Here is a 23,856-nt window from a genome sequence, read left to right as displayed (position 1 = left end):
GATTTGAAAAACGGTGTAACAAGTGATTAGAAGGAAGGATCCAGTGTACTAGTCTCCATTGGAGGTCACCATGTCATGGTGGTACAGGAGGGTGATAAAAACCATTCTTCTTCTTCTTCTTCTTTCGGCTGCTCCCGTTAGGGGTCGCCACAGCGGATCATCCGTATGATCCGCATCATGATTTGGCACATGTTTTACGCCGGATGCCCTTCCTGACGCAACCCTGGTCGCCTCTTACGACACAGGGATATGGTACACCGATTCTAACCGGGGTATACACCGGCCCAGTAGACTGGTACTCACTTCGCCGACCTCGGAAGGATGACAGGCTGAGTCAACCCCCTGGTGTATTAATTCAGTGGCCCAACGGGGCTTGAACTCAGGACCTTTTGGATCGCAAACCGCTGCCCTAACCACTGCGCCAACACCAGGCTATATAAACCATTCCAGCTCGGAAAATAAGGGGGAGAACAAGGTAAGAGGTCTCTCCATCGAACCTTCTGCTGTGTTATTTGCCATTGCGAAAGAAATTTTACACAACCCAAATAAAGGTCTTTTTGTTTGGGAAGGCCATTGAAGCCTACGTTAAAAGGGGCACAAGGAAGAGGGCTGGCAAGAGAAAAAGCACAAACGAGTTCAGGAAAGGTAGAGAGAGAAGGTAATCGATGTGCATTTTGTTCATTGTTTTGGTGGTCCTACTCCCAAGCAGGTGCGAGCTGTGTGCATGTCCAAAGCACACTACATAATATGCGTTGCACGATTCGAGAGGATCGCACACCGACCAGGCTTGCCAATGCATCAGCTCCGATCCAGCTGCCGTTTGGGCTGAGAAGATCTGCGACAGATTTAACGCCCTTGTCGGTAAAGCGTTGAATAAAACACCTATCAGCAGGCACATCATGGAAAAGGGAGTTGTAGAACAAATGTTCTTCCAGAAACATCCGTTTCGTGTAAGAATGTGTAGCTCTTGTTATTGTCAGAGCTTGCCACGCATTTAGTATGCTCTGATAGAAACCAGAGAGGGGGGATGTGTCGATTTTGGAAAGGTCCATCAGGAAAAGAGAGTGGTCATAGCCTAGCCTCCCAGCCTGTTGCAAAAGGTGACGAGCGACGTTGACCCATGGTGGAGAGGGTCGCGTGTATAGCATGCGAAAAGCAACCGAGAGTCGAAAGGCCATTAGCCGGCTTTTTATGTCGACCAGGGGTAAACTGAGGACCCCAGGTCGCAGCTAGTGTTTTCCGTCCCAGAAAAAAAGACACGAAGCACTTCTGGAGCTGTTGAAGCAACGCCACTGGAGGATGCAGCACGAAGAACCTGTGCCATAAGGTGGAGGCCACCAGTGTGTTGATGACCAAGACCCTTCCATGATATGACAGTTGTGTGATCAGACCTTTCCATTTTTGCAGTTTACCCTCAACAAAGCAAACCAGCCCAATTTTTTGCTACTGTGGTATTATTACCTAAGAACACTCCAAGGTATTTCACACCATCATTGGCCCATGACAGTGGAGCAGGATGTCTTGGCGCCAAGTAGCACAACGGACCGAGCCAAAGGGCGCTCGTTTTGTTCCAATTTACTTTTGGCTGAAGAAGCCTTTTCAAATAAGGACAAACAATAACGAACGATGTTAACGTCATTGATATCTTGTATGAATACACATACGTCATCGGCGTATGCCAGTACCTTGATGGGCCGTTCAAGCTGGGACAAACTAACCCCTGTTAGTCTACAGCGCAAATAAACCAGTAGGGGTTCGATGGAGAGAGCATAAAGCAACCCGGAAAGAGGGCAACCTTGTCTAATTCCCTTGTTAATAGACAAAGGTGCAACAAGTTCATTGTTTATCTTAAGCACACTATAAATATTATTGTGTAGTATTTTGATATAAGAGATGAAGGTTGAACCAAGTCCAAACCACTCAAGTACTTCGAAAAGGTATCGATGATCAACATGGTCAAAGGCTTTCAACTGATCAAGGAGAAGAAGTCCTAAATCTTTAGGGTTTTCCTTGCACAGTTCAATGACGTCTCTCACAAGGGAGATGTTGTCATAAATGGAACGTTTTGGGACACAGTAACATTGGTCTTCTTTCAACAACGAGGATAAATAAGGAGTAAGTCACGATGCCAGGGCTTTTAAAACTATCTTATAGTCCATACATAACAGGGAGATAGGACGCCAATTTTCAATTCTCAGCATCTCTCCCTTTTTGGGATGAGGGTAAGAAGAGCTCGTCGGCAACTCTGAGGTAGCTCTCAAAGCTGGCAGCTTGCGTTCAAGGTCTTCATGAGTTCTGGACCCAATAAGTGCCAAAACTTCTTGTAAAATTCGGTTGTAAGTCCATCCAATCCAGGTGCTTTCCCAATGGCAAAGCCGTGCAGGGCAGTGCCAAGTTCATCCAAAGTAATGGGTCTTTCCAGTTGGGAACGCCCATCTTCACACAACACTGGCAGGCCGATGGAGATGGAGGTGACACTGACAGGATTTATTTGTTCCATTGAATATATTTTCGAAAAGTATTCCTTCACGAAAAGTTTGATTTCTGATTGTGTAAAGGTAATGGATGAATCTGCTAATCGCAGCTGGGAAAGCTGTTTACTGGGAAGACGTTTCTCGAAGGAAAAGGAGTACTTGGTTGTACGTCTGCCTCATTCAGGTGTCGCAACCTCATCCGAAATAAGGCACCACATGCATTCCTCTCGGTTATTTCCTTCAATAAGGACTTTCTCAGTTAAGGTTTTTTGTATGTTCCTATTATTTTGTCCGATGACTCGTTGGAGTTGTAAAATCTCTAACTGTAATAATTTCTTCACTTCATGGTCAGCCCTTGTTGAGAAAAAACGATACTGTTGACAGAACCCTTTAATTTGGGTTTTTACTAAATCCCACCATATCAACGGGTTAACGGAACAGCTTAACTTCTGTTCTAGGAGAGCCGTCCAGAAGGATTCAAAGGCCTGAATGAAGTTGAGGTTTTCTAGTAAACTGTTATTGAATTTCCAGTGGGAGCTCCCTGGACATGGTTTAGAGAGTTGAATATAGACTCGAGCTAGGGAATGGTCGGAGAAACCAGAAGGCACGATATCGGATTTGGAAACTCCATGTAATAAATGAGAATTTACATAGATGCGATCAAGCCTCGCAAGTGAGATGTGGTTGTTTAAACAACGACACCATGTGTAAGACCGATCAGAAAGGTTTTGCACGCGCCAAATATCATGGAGATTATATTTCGCAATGATGCTTGCAAAAAGTTTTGCGGTACATGGTTGGGGTTCCGGCCCGTTTCCGGTCAAACGAAGCATTAACAGTACAGTTAAAATCACCACCAATATTTAGACAAGTCTGCAAATCCAGTGTTTGCAGGAATTTTCTCAGTTCGGCAAAAAAGGAGATCCGCTTGTCATTTTTGCTTGGAGCGTACACATTGAGAATTGTGAACTTGATCTGATTGATAGAGAAGGTCACGGAGGCAAGGTGTCCATCAATAATACTCATAAATTTAAGGCAGGACGGATGGAAATGTTTCCCTAAGACAAACATGATGCCTGCCTTCGACGTGGAGTTGTTACTGAAGAAACATTCCTTGACCATATATAGTTGACATAGCTTTGTTACAAGAGACCCATGCTGTCCGATCTGTTCAGGCTCAGTGGCAAGACCGTTGACCTCTACCAACTGTTTAATTTGGATCTTGCGGAGCAGACTCCCACCACCATTAACATTTATTGTTCCAATCTTGAAACTGGCCATGAGGAAAATAATAGTTTCGAAGAATAAGATCAGAAGCGGGATAATTGATTAGGATCCCTTTTCGCCTTGGTGATCAATTTTTTTTTAGTGGTGACGGTGTGTCTGGTGGAAACCGAATAAGTCAGGCTTACGTACGATAGCCTGAGCACACTCAAGGAAGGCCGGTAGATCTGGAAAGTATTCCATCAGGTTTATATTGCGTTTCCTGTATGTATTTTGTAAGAAGAGTCTTATTTGTTCAGGGGGGGTAGGACTTTGACTGGTGAGCTTCTCCACTGTTTCCACCTGACTGTTCCTGTTTGCTTCCTCCAGGTCAGATTCGTCAGAGTCGGAGTTTCCGAGTCACACAAGCTTGTACTGTCCTGCATATCGATACTGTCGTCAGTATTGATACACGGATCTGTACTGGTTACCACGTCTATGTGCTCTTCCATTGTGGGAACATCTCCTGGTGAAGTAATGGAAATAATCGGGGGAGTTATTGAAACAGAAATACCATCAGTGGACATAGCGATATCGCTTCCCTCGACCGTAACGGTGTTATCGACCTCCAACGGCGTGGAGGTATACAGGACTTTGGGGGTCTCTCGTAAAACATCCATTTTAACATTTCCTGCGTTTCCAGCTTCACCACGTGATGAGATGGGAGCAGTAACAGGGTTAACATTTGTTTCGCTATTTCCTGCTGACAAGGAGTCAGGGTTAACATTTACCAAAGTGACAGCAGGTTCATCACTAGTGGTCTGTGTATCACCATCATTGGACTTTCCAATAGGAGAGTTTTTAACGAGTGTAACAGTTTTCTTCACTGCAATAACAGGTAAAGTGGTCTCTGTAAGGGAGACGTCTCTGTCCTCACCGACAAGGAGGCTGAACTTGTTGGTCGTAGGTACCGGGGTTCGGGTCCATTCCGGGTCCATACCAGGTCCATTCCGGGTCCATTCCGGGTAGGCCTTGTAGAGCGACGTCAATCACAACTGCGGGAACATTACCGACAGATTCCTCGTTTGTAAATGCTCCTTTCTTCTGGGTGAAACGACCATCAGGTAAAGTCTTTCTCTTTCTTGATGAAACGATGGTGAAACCATTCCAAACATTCGTTTTGCTGTTTGGACTATCGGGTTGGGAGGACTGGGGTTTATTACCGGGCACGGGATTCGCTTCCTTCACAGTCGAGGAGGAAGAAGAAGAAGAAGAAGAAGAAGAAGTATTCTTGTTGACGAGGTTTGTTTCATCGTTCGACGAGGTTGACTTTGGGCAAGATCGTTTCAAGTGTCCGAAATTACTACATTCAAAACATTTCAAGGTGTCAGTGGTTACGTATACTTGGTAATCATGATTATCAATTTTGAGTTTTAAAACGATGTTCAAGGTTCTTTCAGCATTAGAGGGAGGAAGCACCACATAAGCTTGTCTCCGAAAAGACATCATGATGCTTCGTCCGATCGTCCTGGCGACGTAAAGGTAACATCGTGATCTGAGAAACCACAGAACCATAACGAGATAATTCGGAGATCAGTGTCTGATTCTTCAGGAAAGGAGGAGCGTTCGAGAAAATGACCTTCACGGCCGGATTGTCCAGAGGGGAGACGAGCACGAAATGTCCGTCATCTGTTGATAGTCCAGTCGATACGATTTCATGAACCAGTTCTGTCTCAGACACGAAGATTACCACACGTTTGTTCATTCGCGAGGCTGCACGAACTTTGTCAGTACCGACTATGTTTCCCGTAGCGATAACGAGATCCTTGATGCTGACGTCGTCGGGTGCGACACAGACGACGCCATGTTTTCTTGTTAATGCTTCAAATGCTGAATAACGGGAATAAGAAGTCATATTTAGGAAGGAGGAGGAGAGGCGATTGCTCTCCTGCAGTAATTAAACACGAGCTGAGACAGGTTTCCAAAGGAAATAAACACAGCTGCAGTGAGGAAAAAAACGATCAGTTGAAGGCCCAGGATGGGCCGCCAACTAAAAGCTATCCACAAGAAGCTGTGGGCTCTTTCTCTCTCTATCTCGGGGAAAAGGTATGCGAGGAGAAAACAGGGGGATGGGGAGGGGAAGAGATGAACCGAAGGGCAAACCGTGAAATAACAAGGACAAATGGGCGGGGTGGGGTGACGACGGCGCGAGGGAAGGCCGGAGCGCGAGGTCTAACGAAGAGGGGAGGGAAGAGGGGAGGGTGGGAGCACAAATAACGATGCCTAGAAGGACACAAAGGAAGTGAGGTGAAAAACGATGCGAAAGGGGATAGAAAGGCAAAAAAACAGGGCAGATCACAGCTCACCAAGATCACACAGCCGCCATGACACTCCACTCGACTCACCAACAGCCAGCAGGGGGCGAGAGAGAGAGAGAGAGAGAGAGAGAGAGAGAGAGAGAGAGAAAGAGAGAGAGAGAGAGAGAGAGAGAGAGAGAGGGGAGGTGTGGGGGAGTGAGGGGTAGAGCGAGGAAGGAGAAAGAGTAAGGAAGGGAGAGGGGGGATGGGGAGAGCGATGCCTCACCAAACGTCGCTTTTCACTCCCGGAGGAGAAGAGGAGGTGGGGAGGGTGAGGGTATTTGGGAGGAGGAAAGTATGAGGGAGGGGTTCTCGTCTTGCGTTTGGTTGTGGACTTGTGGAGGAGGAGGGGTAAGTGCAGGATTGAACAAAATGGGGTATGCTAAAACAGCACTTGGAGAACCCCAGATGTTCATGGGGGTGGACAGGGGAGGGGGTTTGGAAGGAGGTAAGCGTGAGAGGAGGTGGAGGAAAGGCAGTGTGAAGGCAAGGGAAAGGAGAGAAGGCAGTGTGAGGGGAAGAGAATGTGGTGTGAGGGGAAGGGAAGGGAGAAGGGAAGGCCCACACTCTCTTCAATCCCACTCCTCCCTCCAAGTCTTCAAAACAGCTGTTTCACCACCATCTCGTAATATCTTCCCCCAACCAAAATCTTGATTGTTACTACCCCTGTTAATCCACCCTAAACCCAACTCCTTCAAATTCCCTGTTTTCCTTCCTGAAAGTCCCTGTAGTACCATCTTGTTTACCCCATGTACCCTGCCCCATCCCTCTACCTTTCACAGATATTGTATTGTCTTTGTTCCCCACTATTTTGTGATTCCCTCTCCCACCCCTCTTATCTCCTGCCTTGTTTTATGTTCCGGTGTATTAGCTCTTACACGAGCCTCGACATGGTATACAAAAAAGGCACCATGAGGGGAACGGAAGGGAAAGGGAAGGGAAGGCAGCATGAGGGGGAGAGAACGGAAGGGCAATTAAACGCGCCCAAACAGCAACACAATTATTTTTAACTGCCATGTTCTATATAAAACCGGGTGGGAGCATTTAAAACCCACGTTATCTACCTGGCAAAGGCCTGCCTGCTCACACACGCAGTGACCTTCGCCCCTCTCTGGTTGGCTCACTTCGAATCTGATTTGAAGATGCTACAGTCCTCTCAACAGAGGGGAGGGATGGGGGGGGAAGAGGGAGAAAGCTGGGAGAAAGAATGTGGGGGAGGAAATGGAGAGAAAGGGGTCAGAGAGAGAGGAGAAGAGTGGGAGAGAGGGAGAGGGTTGGGAGAGAGGGAAAGGGGTGGGATAGCGTTGAGTGGGAGAGTGCAAAGGGGGAGAGGAGAGGAGGGGAGGGGAGGGATTCTGGCAGATGTGACGGCCAGTTCAACATCCATCCGAGAGATGGCACACACATTGATGAATCACCCTGCCTGTGAAACACTGGGATGATAGTTAATAGCTGGGTCAGGATTCAAACCCAGGCGAGTGAGCTTAGAGCGAGTGTGCGTACCTCTCGGCTATCCTGCCATGATGTGGCGATTCATTGCTTTGTAACTGATAACATTTTTTACTCATTGTAATCATCTAATTTATTTTACCTTCTTAATGGTGATGTCCACATGGACAACCGCACCACGGTCTCGCCATTGAAGCTTGTAGAGATCGAAGCTTAAAGAACACTCCGAGCAAGCACTCCAACAACATGGTTGAAAAAAACTTTTTGAAACGAAACATTTAATTTTTTTCATTACTATTCATCCATGCCAAAGCTGTTCAGGTCATATAATGAAAAAAAATCATACAAAAAGGGTAAATGTGGAGTAAAATAGAATTGCATATTTTCAGTGAGCCAGCTAATGTCCGATGTACTGCAGAACAACACGGGGCCAACACAGGTGAGTAGCCCTTGAACTTTGTTCAAGTTGATCGATAGACAGTATTCAGTGATAGTGCGAATATTGTGGAGTGCTCGCCATGTGGCGCAACCACTTAAGGAAGCACTGCAACAAAACAGTTGATACGGAACGGCTGGCTTGGCAACCTATTAGTGATCGCCAATCCTTCATAATAAACACCTCCCGGAAATTCCGAAATGTCAAACTATGAAACAAAATGTACAATTGGACAAATGTACACTTTCTTTTAGCAGTCAAAACTGCTACGGAGTTCAATTGTGGAGCTTAAATTTTGTAATCAGGCTTAGTTTAAGAGATTCTTGAGGTTACGGCATGTGCGGAAATGAAATAAAGCCACGAACGCTGGCGGCTCCAGGCCTCTATAAGCATTGCAATGTATCCAGCGATTCATGGGTATGATGATAGTAGGTACATACGTGTGTGTGTATACGTGTATATATGTATATATGTATATATGTATATATATATGTATATATATGTATATATATATATATATATGTATGTATGTATGTATATATATATATATATATATGTATATATGTATGTATGTATGTATGTATGTATGTATGTATATATATATATATATATATATATATATATATATATATATATATATATATATATATATATATATATATATATATATATATATATATATATATATGTATATATATATATGTATATATGTATATGTATATGTATATGTATATATATATATATATATATATATATATATATATATATATATATATACATATACATATACATATACATATACATATACATACATACATACATACATACATATATACATATATATATATATATATATATATATATATATATATATATATATATATATATATATATATATATATATATATATATATATATATATATATATATATATATATATATATATATATATATATATATATATATATATATATATATATATATATATATATATATATATATATATATATATATATATATATATATATATATATATATATATATATATATATATATATATATACACACCGGGCGTAGTGGCGTGCGCCTGTAATCCGGCTACTCGGAGGCTTGGGTTGGAGGATCGCTTGAGGACGGGAGCTCTGCACTGGGCCGTGCTATGAGAGGGTGTAGGGCAGCCCGGAATCATGGCGAAACCCAATCCACATCCCTGTGTCGTAAGAGGCGACCAGGGTTGCGTCAGGAAGGGCATCCGGCGTAAAACCTGTGCCAAATCAATATGCGGATCATAACGGATGATCCGCTGTGGCGACCCCTAACGGGAGCAGCCGAAAGACGAACAACATATATATATATATATATATATATATATATATATATATATATATATATATATTAGCATTTACCTTTAAGTAGTCTGCCTTTTTAGTGGAGTTTGAGATGATAATGGCATCATCCAAATCAAAGCTACTCTCAATTGCTTCCATAATTGTATATATTTGGGGGGAAAAATTTTTTTGGTCCCAAGCCAAATATTTGGATTATTTTTCTGTCTTTCTTGAAGAGACAATTGAGTTTTGCATTTCTAAGTTTCTTTGATCGCTTGCAATTTATGTACCTCCTTTTGAGCATATTTTATACTCTTTAGAGCACCTGCAACATTTCCCATCACAGAAAAGATTGAAACTATTAGGTCTTTATGTTTAATAATAGTTGAACCGATTCAAGAAGAGTTGAACCTATTTTCAAGCCAGATTGCTCAGGTCAGGCCATATTACATCTGTGACTTGCTACTGGGACCATGTAAACATGTACTAACCTGTTTCATGGTTGGGTTGTCGGCGACTAAACCATCTCCGCCACCAGGTTTTCTGGTTATGGGGGGGGTATAGATATGGACCCCCCAGGAGGAATAAAAACAAGACCTGTCAAAGGGCAGAGGAGCTCCTTGTGAGTCAACAGAAATCCATATATCGTGCCCAAATGTGTCTGCGGACGTCCTCCAACAGTTGTGTTACTGGTGGCAGGATTTACACTCCGGCAATCGTAAAACCCTTCACTCCGCAAAACACACTAAAATGCAAAAAAAACTCAAAACCCACTCTGTGGAAGCATCTCGTGTGCAGCTACCCTTCACACGGCAGCTCACCAGATGACAGGATTGGGGGAAAGCCTTCAAAACCACCACTCTGATGATAGGAGAAAAAACACGGGGTAATCTTCCCGGGTCATGTGTGTCAGGGTGGTGCTGAGGTGTCATGCACCAGAAGGCCGTCTCCTTGGGTTAACTTGAGTCGATCCTTTTGGTTGGGTGCCTGGAATTTCCTATCCCGAAGAGAAGATGATCACCTATCTGTTATCATCTGAGCTCAAGTGCTTGAACATCAGTATTGCAGCACTCTCTGAGCTTCGGAGACCGGATAGTGGCAAGATCATGGTGGGTGGTTACAGCTACTATTGGTCTGGTTATTGATGATTACCATGCCCAAGGAGTTGGTGTAGCTGTGTCCAGTTAGCTGACTCCAATGATAATTGAGGTAACACTGGTCACCGAGCGAAATATGAGACGAAGGATTCGTTACTCCTTGGGTGTCGATTGCCTGGTCTCTGTATCTGCGCTGACTGATGCGAGTGATCTCATCGTGAAGGACGCGTTCTATGCCACGCTCGAGTCTGTAGTTGATCAGTGCCCCAGGCCAGATACTCTTTCGTCTTGGGGGATATCAATACATCGAGTGCAACTGATAGGGTTGGTTATGAGACATGTGTTGGTCCTCATGGGTCTGAAACTGTGAAACAGATTAGCACTAAATTCCTTGACTTTGCAAGAAGTCATGGATGTAGGCTGGCTGGTTTATGGTTTCAGCGCCCACTGGCTCATCGCTGGACTTGGTATTCTTACGCTGGTGGTGTGGCAAAGGAGATTGGCCATGTGCTCGTAGATGGTCGCTGGAGGATGATCCAGAACTGCAGGGTCTACGGGAGTGCTCAGTTCCTCAATACCGACCCACAGGCTTGTTGTAGCAACCATGAAATTGCAGCTTAAATCCGGGAGAATGGTACCATCCCAGCCTTGGCTGGAATTTAGCAAGCTCAAGGATAAAAGGGTAGGTGAGGAGTTTGCGAATAGGCTGAGTGGGAATTTGGGGGGTCTCGGTGCTTTGGAAAGTCCTGAAGAGTTGTGGAGTGCCTTCAAGACCACCATCCTTGATGCTGCCTGTGGAGGTCTTTGAACTCACCATCAGGGAAAAATAATATTTTCTCTCAAGGGACACTGGATACTATTGACCAGTCACAGAGCCAGGCATAATAGATGAGCTGAGCTGTTCAAGGAGTTGAGACATAAAACTGGATGTGCACTGAGGGTGAAGAAGGTGCTAGGAATTTGTGAGAGGGTAGAACATCACCTATGGTGAAGTGATTCTCATCCTGATTACAGTGGAATTTGTGCATTGCGTTCCTCCAAGAATGCCCCCCTGCTTACTGCAGTTAGAACAGATGGTGGTGGGCTCTTGAAAGAGGAGTCCGAAATGAAGGCCTGCCTGGTCGGTTACTTTGAGCGGCTGTTCCAGGCTGATCCACCAGCTGTTAAGATGAATGTCAGGGGTGTTACTATCCCTATTGCTGACCCTCCAATCAACTGTAATTTCACCTTCGTTTGTGGAAACATAGGCTGCGGTGAACTGGTCGAAATGGCGTAAAGCTCTTGGGATATGTGGCATCCATGCTGAACTTCTCAAGGCTGGTGGAAATCTTACACTCATGCCATTGCTTGAAGTTTTGTGCTCTGCCTGGAACAAAGGCACCATCCCAATTGACTGGAAGAGGGGTCTTGTTATCGCTCTACGGAAAGGGAAGGGTGATCGCCAGGGCTGCAACATCGACTGAGGGGTGACGCTGCTCTCAGTGCCAGGCAAGGTCTTTGCTCAGATAATTCTTGATAGGGTTCGCCACCGTCTGCTTGAGCAACAGCTCCCAGAGCAGTCAGGCTTCACACCAAAGAGGTCAATGATTGACCATATCCTTGCTCTTCGGGTCATCACCGAATGCAGCCAAGAGTTTTGGTTGGGGCTGCTTGCAGCCAATATTGATCTCTGCAAAGCGTTTGATTCAGTGAATCGGGATGCCCTCTGGAGGATTCTTGGTCTTCATGGGGTACCACCAAAACTGATCGATCTGATGTCTGAACTCTACTCTGGTGGTGAGAGTGCTGTGAGATGTGGTGGTACCATCTCAGACTTATTTCCAGTTGTTACTGAAGTTTGTCAGGGGTCTGTACTGGCCCCCACACTTTTCAGCGCTTATAGGACTGGATTCTGTGGAGGATGTCTGAGAGATCAAGCTGCGGTGCATCGTTTGGGAATGTCAAGTTCTCTGACCTTGATTTTGCAGATTACTTTGCATCTTTGCAGTTTTTGCAGTCATCTTTGCAGAGTCTCCATATATCCTTTTGGGGGCCCTCGAGGTGCTGAATGAGGAGACAGAGCCGCTGGGATTACGGGTTTCCTGGGTCAAAACAAAGATCCAGGTTTTCAATGACATGTTGGATGCTGCCATCCTGTCTGTACGTGTATGTGGCGATGACGTTGAGGTCACGAGAGATTCACTTACCTTGGCAGTGATATTTATGTCTGCTGGCTGTGAGCCAGAGGTCAACAGACATCTGGGTCGGGCCTGGGGAGTCACGGATTCACTGGATCATGGGGTGTGGCACTGTCTATACCTGTGCAGGATGACGAAAGTCTGAGTCTTCAGGTCCTTGGTGCTTCCAGTCTTGCTTTACGGATGTAAGACGGACTCTGACCAGAAATCTGAGACAGAGACTCAATTCCTTTGGTTGCTGAGATAGACTCAAATGAGATTTGTTAAATGCATAGTCCGTGAGCGTCAGCTGCGGCTATATGGACATGTGACTCGTTTTCCTGATGCTGATCCTGCGCCCCAGATTCTCTCAGCGAGGGAGTCTCGTGAGTGGAGGAGGCCAATGGGCCGACCACGTGCCTCCTGGTTGCAGTAGGTTGATAGTCATCTCAAGGAGATGGGGACGGGCCAGGCATCTGCCTGGGGGATAGCCAAACGGAGGCCCCTGGAGTACCAGCAGAAAGTGGGCACAGCCACACGCTGCTCCGACACATGTTCCAATATCTATTCCCGATTCCAATACCTGACCTGTCCTGTCCTGAACCTATTCCCATTAAATTATCAATTGTCCCATCTCCTTTGTTTATAAATTGATGACCTATACCCCGTTGCCTCTGAGGTTCATTGTAGCATCTACCAAGATGCATACCTTCACCTTGCCTATAATCTAGTGGCAAAAGGAACATCACAACCCCAGCAGAATCCTTCGTAATTATTTTATATTTCTTTAACTCGTGATTCCTGACAATAGCCATTGAGGTTTTCATCATTTTTTTTATGCTGAAGGTTCCAATCACAGACTATTCATTCTTCATCGAGGCCCGGCCTGAAATAAAAGAACTGCGTCGATAGAAAAGTGAACAAAAAGAATAATTTAATAATTTTTGAGGAAGTAAAATATCTGCTTTTTGAAAAAGGGAAGGTGAGACGTGTTTGGAAAGACATGAAAAAGGCAAAGATTTCCAGAGTTTGGCAGTGACGGGGAAGAAACAAACATCATAATGGTCCACCCTTGAATTACCAATGGTCACACAATGATCATATGATGTCGTGGCTTGACGAATGTTTTGCGATCTTGCTTATGGCAGAGGTACACAAGCAGTAAATTCTCAGGAGCAGAAACTGAAGTAATATCAACAGAAAAGAGAAAGAGAGCCAACTTTGCAGTGCAATTCGAGCGGGTTGAGTTTTGAGGTCAGATTGGGAGAGTTGATAAGTCGGATTACTTTGGATTGAATTCTGTCCAGTACATATGTGGAGCAATAACCTCCCCAGATGTGAGAGAAGTACTCTATACAAGGACGAATCGATCCTTTATATAGTTGAAGCAACTGTTCAGTGAGGGCAATATTCGACATCTGAACAGGGCTCCTCGTTTCTTCGAGGCAGACTTAGCTATTTGTGTAATGTGTGAATTCCAGGATAAATATGATGTTAGGGTAATACCTAGTATGTTTATTGTATCACGTGGTGTAATTATGGAGCTTTCAAAAGAGATTGGAGAGTTGAGAGGAGTTTTCAAGAGAGATGGGAAGAAACTGAGTTTTAGAATCATTAAACTTAACTTGATTACATTGCCTCACTCTTTTCTTTTTCAGACTTTCCTGGGATCAATCCCTATTTTAACCAGACTAACACGGCCTCGATCCTTACTTTATCCAGACTATCCCGGGCTCAATCCCTATTTTAACCAGACGATCCCAGCTCGATCCCTATTTTAACCAGACTCACCCGGACTCGATCCCTATTTTAACCAGACTATCCCGGGCTCAATCCCTATTTTAACCAGACGATCCCGGCTCGATCCCTATTTTAAACAGACTAACCCGGACTCGATCCCTATTTTAATCAGACGATCCCGGCTCGATGCCGATTTTACACAGACTATCCTGGGCTTGATCCTATTTTACCGTGACTATCCCAGGCTCGAGCCCTATTTTATTGAGACTCTCCTGGATCGACCATAGTTTAACCCTAACTATCCCAAGCTCAATCCTATTTTACTGTCACCATTCCGGGCTCGATCCCTTTTTTTACTATGACTATCCCGGTCCACCCAGTCAAAAACAGCATTTCTTTGCTGTAGTAATCCTCTGCAGAATACTGTAGTAGGACCTGTTACCAACTATCGTATGAGAGAATAAAACTCTCATATACAATAGTTCTTACTGTAGCATTTTGGCCTGGGCGACTATAAGACAGAGTGCATGCTCTGGATGGCACTCCACTGTGTTACGTGTGCCAATGCTGCTTAAAGTAAATGCAGACAAAGTAACATTCAGCTCCAGAGAACAATCAACGGCTACAGACAATTTCCACAATGTGTGGGGTGGAAAACTTCTGTTGATCGCAACAACAGTTTCCCATCTCACTGGTCATGGTGATTAAAAACACAGGCTGTTACGAGCATGTTCAACTCACTTTGTCTCCCAAAACTTTCCAGCTGTCAGGACAAGTAGCATAAGCAGATACAGCAGGGCGAGCACTCGGCTTCTTGAAGTCTGGGCGTTTGCAGACAAATGGATACTTTTTTCCACAGCTCTGTACACCCCACGTTCCTGTAAAAACGAATGGTACAAACCATGATGTCACCATTTCAGTTGCTTAAACCTGCATACCTTGTTGTTGCATATAAAATAAATAATCAAACTTTGTATTATACACATGAAAGATTGGAGGAGTGGTTGCACTGTTGCTCATGCTGCATGTAAAGAGGAGGTGGTCGGGGAAGTGTAGTTGTGCAAAGAAGGTAACACTTCATTTGGCCACTATTTTGTCCAATGACAGTTTAATTTTTCTTATGATGTAAACACAGCTACTATTTTGTCAAAACACCATTTTGTCCAATGAAAGTACTGCACTTCTATGTCAGAGTATGTGCTTGCTCATATGGGCCATGGATGAAAGAGATTAGGAGATGGTTAGTGGTGTTGAGGTTTAGAGTAGGGAGTCGGGTTGCAGCTGAGGGCTTTTGTTTCAAAACAGCTTGAACTAGAACAACACTCGGTAGAGCGCATACCTCCACCAGGCTGAAACAATTACATTTTGTTTCCCACTAATGGGCCGGATTTGTATCCGGACCTCAACCAAAATCAAATCCACTTGTTCTTGTCCCCGTACCCAATCTGTCCACCACGTTTTGGCCAAATCCGGCCATAACCTTTTGAGATATCATGCTAGATATAATTTTATCCCCTTCACTCAATGATGAAGAATAACTTGAAAAATTATCAGATCTGTATCCGGATCTTTACCAAAATTGAAGCCATTCTTCCTTGTCACAACCCGAACATGTCCACCAAGTTTCATCGGAATCTGTCAACAACTTTTTGAGATATCGTTTATGAGGGCTGCACCAAATGGCATGAGCACATTGGTGGAGTAAAAGTAGAGTAAAACATGAGTAGAGTAAAACATGAGTAGAGTAAAACATGAGTAGAGTCAAACAAAGGTACATGTAAGAAAACTGATATCGTCAATAGAAACTGGACTTTCACATTACTTTCGAACAAAATCTCCAGAACGATCCACGTATTTCTGCCAGCAATGCACGAGCTTAAAAATTCCACTGTGGTAGAAGTCTGTCCCAATACTTCGCAACCAGCTACGCACCAATAGCTGGACTCCCTCATCATTTTCATTGTGCTGGCCTCTCATGCGATCTTTCAAGTGCCCAAACAGATGGTAGTCCGAGGAGGCGAAGTACGGACTATATGGGGGGAGGACTTCCCAGCCATTGTTTGAGATTTCCTCCAATGTCAGACGCACAGTGTGAATTCTAGCATTGTCATGTGGAAAGATGACAGCATTTTCATCAGTCACTTTTCTCGAAGTGCACGTTTCAGTTTATTGAGTGTCTGAACATAGCGAGCCGCGTTGATGGTTTCCCCTTTGGGCAGGAAATAAACCAGCTCAATCCCGGGGCATCCCAGAAGACGGTGCCATTAACTTTGCCGGTGGACGGTACCCTTTTGGCTGCTTTCTTTTGTGGAGATGTGGAATGATGCCATTCCATGCTTTGCTGTCTGGGTCAAAATGGTGGAACCAGCTTTCATCACCAGTCACGGTATGGAACAGGATGTCATCGCCCTTGGCAGTATGTCATTGAAGAAATTGTGATGATGACATCCATGCGTGTGTTTTTCTATTCCTCCATAAGCAAACGGGTAACCCAACAGGAACAAACTTTCTGATATCCCAAGGTCGCCATCATCTCCTGCGGCACCCGTAAGGGCATATCTGTGCAACTCACTCAAACAGCCGTAGATATCTGCAGCTGAGTTATTCTCCTTCATGAGAAATTCAATCACACTAGTGGGAACACCAGTGGTGTGCATGCACTGAGCCTGTGTTTATATTGGCCTGCATAGATGGATCGATGTCACGAATAGCCTGTGTTCCACTACATTCGGCACAAACATGTGGAATGCACTGATGCTCATGACTTTTGGTATGGCCCTCGTATATACAGTACAGATAAAAATTAACCATGCAATACAGACACAGAGGAAGTCAATGCATGGAAAAGGGATCGACAGACAAGATGCAGACATAATATGAATAAAACAATTAATTAAAAAAAAAAAAACATTTCCATTACTCGTGTGGTCAATTAAAGTGTTGTACAATATATAGGTAATCCATAGGAAGGATGAACCCCCCCCCCCACCCCACCCCAACTAATTCTAAGGAAACATTAAAACTCATTTATACAACATTAGACATTTAAACTGTTGCTTCGCTGACAGGTTCAATCAAAAGACAGCGTGTTATATTTCAGAAACATTCTGCTCTATTCACCCTATCATCCGCCTGTGCTCATACTCCATCTGCTTGGAACTCAGCAAACATCACTTTAATTAACTAACTTCTTCTTCTTCTTCGGTTCTTAATCAACCAACTTCTTCTGCTTCAATGGCTACAATTATTCCCATGTTCTTGTGAGGTTGGATGGGGTGGGGTGGGGGGAGGGGAGAAGTTTGGCTCAAATCTTTCACGAACCGGCTAGCCAGGCCGAACATTTGACTGAGGTAAGGGCAGGAATTTGGAATTTGGCCAGGGTGCCGGCGATAGCTCACCAATTCTTCACAAAGGACACATGGGATCTTTAACGTTCACCAACTAATGCCAGAAGATGGGGGGGAGCCCATTTAATGAAACCTGCCAATGAAACACCAAGATGAAAGTTTATAGCTGGGCCAAGATTCTAACCCAGGCTAGACAGCTTTGAGGTGAGTGTGCATACCTCGAAGCCATCCTGCCACTCATCTTCATCAGCCATCCTTGCTGCTTATATCTTTATATGATGTGAGAAAAAAAAAAACTTCTGCTTCGCTGCAAAGCTCATTGTTGGATTATTTGGTTTGAACCTCTGCTTAAAATGAGTGAAATGAAACATTTTTAAAATTTCGAATGATTCTCATTCATAATGCATACTCAAATCAAGTCAAGTCACATTATTGTCATGTGTTTAAAAAACCAAGGTTAAGAAACAATGAAATTCTTACACACAAACAGTCTTCTCACTCTATACATACCGTACATCTACACAATATTTATAACAAACAACAGTATATAAAATTTACAACAGCATTGATGAATTTACAACATTTTACATTTACATGTAACACAATTTACATATAACAAAGAGCATCAGCCGAATCGAATTTAGTGGCTATTTAGGATGTGGACAGCCTTGGGATTTTGGTGTCAAAGGTGATGATGTCCCTACGATACCACCTGCCTGATGGCAGAGGTGAGATCAGTCCGTGTGCTGGATGAGTGGGCTCTTATATAATCCAGGGGGCCTTTCTGTGGCAGCGATGAATGTAGATATCCTCATTGGATGAAAGCTCTTTACCTGTGATATTTTTTTTTTTTTATTTATTTTTTTTGTATACCTTGGTCGAGGCTCGTATGAGAGCTAACACACAACTCACAGCAAGGAGGCATGAGACAAGAGGGGTGGGAGTGGGAGGGACAAAACATTGGGGAACAGACACAGGTGAACTGTGGAAGGGAGAGGGATGGGGATGGGACGGGGAACATGGCGAGGAGAAGATGGACATTACAGGGACTTTCAGGAAGGAAAGCAGGAGAATTGAAGGAAGTGGGCTTGGGTGGATTATCGGGGGTAGAAAAGATCGAGGATTTGGATGGGGGAAGATAAGAGGTGGTGGTGAACAGCTGTTTTGAAAGCCTGGAGGGAAGAATGGGAAAGAATAGAGTGAGGAAGTTTATTCCAAAGGCGGGAAAAAAAGAGGAATGAAAGAGTGAAGATGAGCAGTGATTCGTGATTTTGGTAGTTTTACCAGAAGGGGGTTGTTGGCGGACCTTGAGCGCCCTGTGGAAATGTGGTTGGGACAAATCGCAGAGAGAGCAGGGGGGGCAAGGCTGGAGAGGAGTCGGTAGAAGACAGAAAGACCACCGACCAACCTGCGGTGATTGAGTGAGAGGCCCAAAGACTCAGCTTCATTGCGGGAGATGCCAATGATCTTAAAAGCCCTGGTTTCGACAGCGTGAAGTCGAGAAAGGTGGGAGGCAGGAGCACCAGCCCAGAGGGGAGAGCAGTACTCCATCAGGCTACGGACAAAAAAGCTTTGTAAGTAGTCAGGAGCTCAAGAGGGCCGAGGAAGGACTTTGCACGACGGAGGATTCTCAGTCGGCGACTGGCTTTTGAGGCGAGGTTGGAAATGTGACTTTCCCAGGAAAGGTCATGGCAGATAGTGAGACCCAGAAGCTTGAAAGAAAAGACTCTTCCAGAGGATTGTTGAGAAAGTGGATGGGGGGTTTTGTAAACGGTCCTTTCGAAGAGACATAGTGAGAGTGTGAGATTTGTGTGGATTGAAAGACATGTTCCACGTGTTGGACCAGTTTGTGATTTTATCCAGATCTGCAGTGAGCGAAGAAGCTGCTGCTTGCCGGTCTGAGGGATGACAGATGGTACGGCAGAGGGTGGAGTCATCGGCAAAGAGAAATAGAGGATTTTCCAGAGAGTCCGAGAGATCATTGATGAAAACCAGAAAAAGAACAGGGCCCAGAACGCTACCTTGAGGAACTCCAGCCTGCACAGGAAGAGGGGATGAAAGAACTCCATTTAGGGCCACACGTTGACTGCGACAGGAGAGGAAGTCTGCGAGCCATGAGTGGAGATGGCCTTGAATACCATGGGAAGAGAGTTTGGTGAGTAGTGCAGGGTGCCAGACTGTGTCAAAAGCACGTGATATGTCCAGGGATACGGCTCGGATTTCCTGTCTGGCATTGAGGACCTCCATCCATTGATGGGAGAGCAGTAGCAGCATATCCAGGGTAGAGTGACCTGGTCTGAAACCAAATTGATGATTGGAAATCAAGCCATTGGAGAAGAGGAAGGATTTCATGTCTGAAGCAATGATGGATTCCATAACCTTGCTGATGATTGGGAGAAGGCTGATTGGTCTGTAGTTACAGGGATCTGTTTTTGCACCTTTTTATGCAGGGCAGTGATGTTAGCAGATTTCCAAGCAGATGGCAGATGACCGTGGGAAAATGAGAGGGTGAATAGAACAGAGAGAGGGTGAGCAAGAGCAGAAGAGCAGGCTTTGAGGACACGTGGGCTGATGCCGTCTGGACCGGGTGCAGAATCTGACTCGAGGTTTGAAAGCAAGCTCTCCACCTTGTCAGGAGAAAAGGATACAGAGTCCAGGGACAGTTGGGTGCGACTGGGTAAAGTGGGTAGAGATAGTGATGGGTTTGGGACACAAGATTTAGCTGCAAACACCGAGTTTAGACATTCAGCTTTATCACGTGTGGAATCAGCAGTGCGGCCATTTGAGGTAAGGGAGGGATGGAGGGGGAACATACACCAGAAACAGATTTGATTAAACGCCACCAGGATTTTGAGGAGGGAGAGAGGTTTGAGAGTTCAGACTTGAGATGAGAAAGATGTTGTTTTCTGGCTCTCCTGAGGGTAGATACACACTTGTTCCGAGCTTTGTGGAAAGAACTGAGATTGCCCTCAGTTGGGTTTGCTTTCCATGAGGCAAAGGCAAGTTGTTTCAGGACAACTGCCTCGCCACAAGCTTCAGTAAACCAAGGGCGGGAGGAAGGGTAGGACAACTGAACACGAGAGGGGATAAATCTGTGCATGAGGGAGAGCAAGTTTCTTGAAAGAATTCCCAGGATGAGTTGATGTTTGAGAAAGTAGTGATAGGAGACCAGTCTGTAAGTTTGATGGCTGCTCGGAGACCCTGCCAGTCGGCTTGAGTGAAATGCCAGACTCGACGGCGGTGAGGTGGTTCTCTGATAACAGCCAGAGAGATGTCCACTTTGACAAGGACGTGGTCAGAAGAACCAATTGGAGCGAAGGAAGAGCAGCAGATATTGTCAGGGAAATTTGTCAAAATCAGATCCAGAAGAGATGGAGTACCATTGGTTGAGATCCGGGTCGGGAAGTTGACCGATTGAGTCAGTCCCAATGAGTCACAGAAAGCTTTTGCTGATGTCCCATGGCAGGTGAGAGAGGTACCCACACCTAGCCAACTGGCGTGATGACAATTGAAGTCGCCACATAAGAGGAAGAGAGAGTTTGGATGAGAAGATAGAAGATGGTCCATGTTTTCGGAGAGTGAGGTGTAGATGGAGTCATCACTGTTCGGTGGACGGTACAGTACACATATAAACATGAGGTGGGAGTGGAGGGGAAGCCGAAGCCAGAGGTATTCCTGGGGGTGTGGGGGAGTGAGAGCAGTGCAGGGAGAGTGAGGAATAGAGTCTTTGATGAAGAGAGCAACACCTCCACCAGGACGAGGCTCAGGTCTGTCATACCGTAAGAGGGAATAACCAGGGAGAGATACTTGGGAGTCAGACACGTCTTGGGAGAGGAAAGTTTCTGTTAGGCAGATAATGTCTGGTTTGTCAGTGGCAACCTGCATGGAAAGATCTGAAAGGTTTGAGCGAAGGCCCCGGATATTTGAGGTCCACACTTTTAATGAAGAGGTAGGGGAGGAGGCTTTGGGTGCAGGAGGTGGAGGGGGCGGGGAGGGTAGGACGAGGGACGAGGGGGGAGGTAAGGAGGGTTGCAGAGGGAGTGTGGGGTAATGAAGAATAGGGAGGGGAGGGGGCCGAATGAGGAGGAGAAAAGGCTCTGTGGTGCTGGGAGAGAGGGGGGACAAGAGACAAGGAAGATGGCAGTTGAGGATTTGAGGGAGGTGGAGTGAAGAGATGGACGTGAGAGGGCAGTGGAGGGAGGCAGGTTGGTGGATGAGAGGGGGGGCAACTCTGAGAAGGAAGAGTGAGGGGGATGAAAGGTGGGAGAAAGGTGAGGGGGAATTTTTGAAAGAGGTGAGAGGGAGGCTTGGAGGGAGAAGAGTGGGACGGTTGCTTTGAGAGTGAGAGTGAGGGGTGCGGGGGGTGAGTTGGCACTGAAGTTGGAAAAAAAGAATGGTTGATGGAAAGCGAGCATCCATGGCAAACTGTGGTTTTTAAAAGTTTTAGGTCAGAGATGCGATTTAACACAATTCTTGATGGATGCAATGAAGGCGAATTCAGAGCATGGAGAGAAGAAGCGCTGTATGACCAAACATAGCGCTGTTTTGTGCTGTCCAAGCAATCTTTTGTATGACCATGAGATCCTGTGCAGTGGAATGACCATCTCAGGCTGTGATGCAGCCTGTCAGTACGCTTTCAATGGTGGAACGATAGAAGTTCACAAGTGTGGAAGTATGCAGTCCAAATTTCCTCAACCGTCTGAGAAAGTAGAGGGGCTGTTGTGCTTTTGTTATAATGGATCCGGTGTTATGGGACCATGTCATATCATCAGAGATTTGAACGCCAAGAAATCTGAAGCTTTTCACAACCTCCACTGCTGCCTCACAATGGTGATAGGAACATGGCCTGTGCTATTCCTCCGAAAGTCAACAATGAGTTATTTAGTCTTGCTAACATTTAGGGCCAAATTATTGTTTTGACACCACGCTGTCAAATCCTGCACTTCCCACCTGGAAGCACTCTCATCATTGTCAGTCGTCAAACCAATCAACGCGGTATCATCAGCAAATTGCAAATTGAATTATACAGTTGGTGTTATACTTTGCTATGCAATCATGGATATACCAAGTGTAGAGAAATGGACTTGATACACAGCCTTGTGGGGCACCAGTGTTAAGTATAAGTGTCGATTAAATCATGTTCCCACCTTTTACAACCTGTGGCCTATATAAGTATGATACGCATCCACTGCCACAATAAATCACCACGCCATGGCAACACACTGCTCCACACACTGCTAACACGCCATCACGCAACAACACACACTCGCACCTTTCACCAGTACGTGCACAACACATGCAGACAGTGCATCAACCTGCACCCCCATCCCGATCCACAGGCAGAACAAAAACATAGTCTTCTACTAACCCTGGGAAACTTGGGTATGCACAGGTAGCTGTGCATATGCATTTTTTTATATACAATGTTGAGGCTCGTATGAGAGCTAACACAGAACGTACAAGGGGAGCAGGAGACAAGAGTGGTGGAAGAGGGAAGGAAAAAACAGTGGGGAACAGAGACATGAGATTTGTGGAAGGGAGAAGGATGGGGTGGGAAGAGAGGGTAAACAAGATGGACACCACAGGGACTTTCAGGTCCTTACAGGACAGGGACTTTCAGGAAGGAAAGCAGGGAATTTGAAGGAGGTGGGTTTGGGGTGGATTAACAGGGGAAGAAAAGATCGTGTTTTGAATGGGGAAGATCAAAGATGGTGGTCAACAGCTGTTTTGAAGATCTAGAGGGAAGAGTGGGATTGAAGAGTGTGTAGGAGTTTGTTCCAAAGGTGGGAAAAAAAAGAGGAATGAAAGAGTGAAGGTGAGAAGTGATTCTTGATTTTGGTAATTTTACCAGAAGGGGGTTGCTGTCAGACCTTGAACGGCCTGCGGAAATATGGGGGGCGGGGGGGGACATATCGCAGACAGAGCAGGGGGGCGAGGCTGGAGAGGAGACGGTGGAAGACAAAAGGGCCATGACCTGCCTGCGGTGAGAGAGTGAGAGACCCAAAGACTCAGACTCATCGCGGGAGATACCAATGATCCGAAATGCCTTGGTTTCCATAGCGTGAAGTCGAGAAAGGTAAGAGGCAGGAGCAATAGTCGAGAGGGGAGAATACTCCATCAGGCTGTGGACGAAAGCTTTGTATGTTGTCAGGAGCTCAGGTGTGCCAAGGAAGGACTTTGCACGATGGAGGATGTCCAGACGGCGAGTGGCTTTGGAGGCCAGCTTGAAAATGTGGCTTTCCCAGGAAAAGTCGTGGCAGAGAGTGGGA

At 45.3% G+C, this 23,856-nt stretch overlaps 1 protein-coding gene and 1 pseudogene across 1 annotated transcript in view; one reads left to right on the top strand and one right to left on the bottom strand.

Moving 5' to 3' along the window:
• Positions 1 to 23,856, bottom strand: part of MRC2 (mannose receptor C-type 2) — a 382,895-nt gene that overhangs the window by 104,444 nt on the left and 254,595 nt on the right. Inside the window, exon 20 of the mRNA XM_085876862.1 lies at positions 14,982 to 15,118. Within this exon, the coding sequence (XP_085732988.1) occupies positions 14,982 to 15,118 (137 nt within the window). The remainder of the gene's footprint in view (positions 1 to 14,981; positions 15,119 to 23,856) is intronic.
• Positions 8,986 to 9,126, top strand: LOC147027449 (signal recognition particle RNA; annotated as a pseudogene).

Source organism: Eptatretus burgeri, chromosome 4 (assembly GCF_056783735.1).
Source record: "Eptatretus burgeri isolate ZD-2024b chromosome 4, Ebu_testis_v1, whole genome shotgun sequence".
Taxonomy (NCBI): domain Eukaryota; kingdom Metazoa; phylum Chordata; class Myxini; order Myxiniformes; family Myxinidae; genus Eptatretus; species Eptatretus burgeri.
Note: the sequence above shows the minus strand (reverse complement) of the source record. Positions and strands in the feature narration are given on the sequence as shown.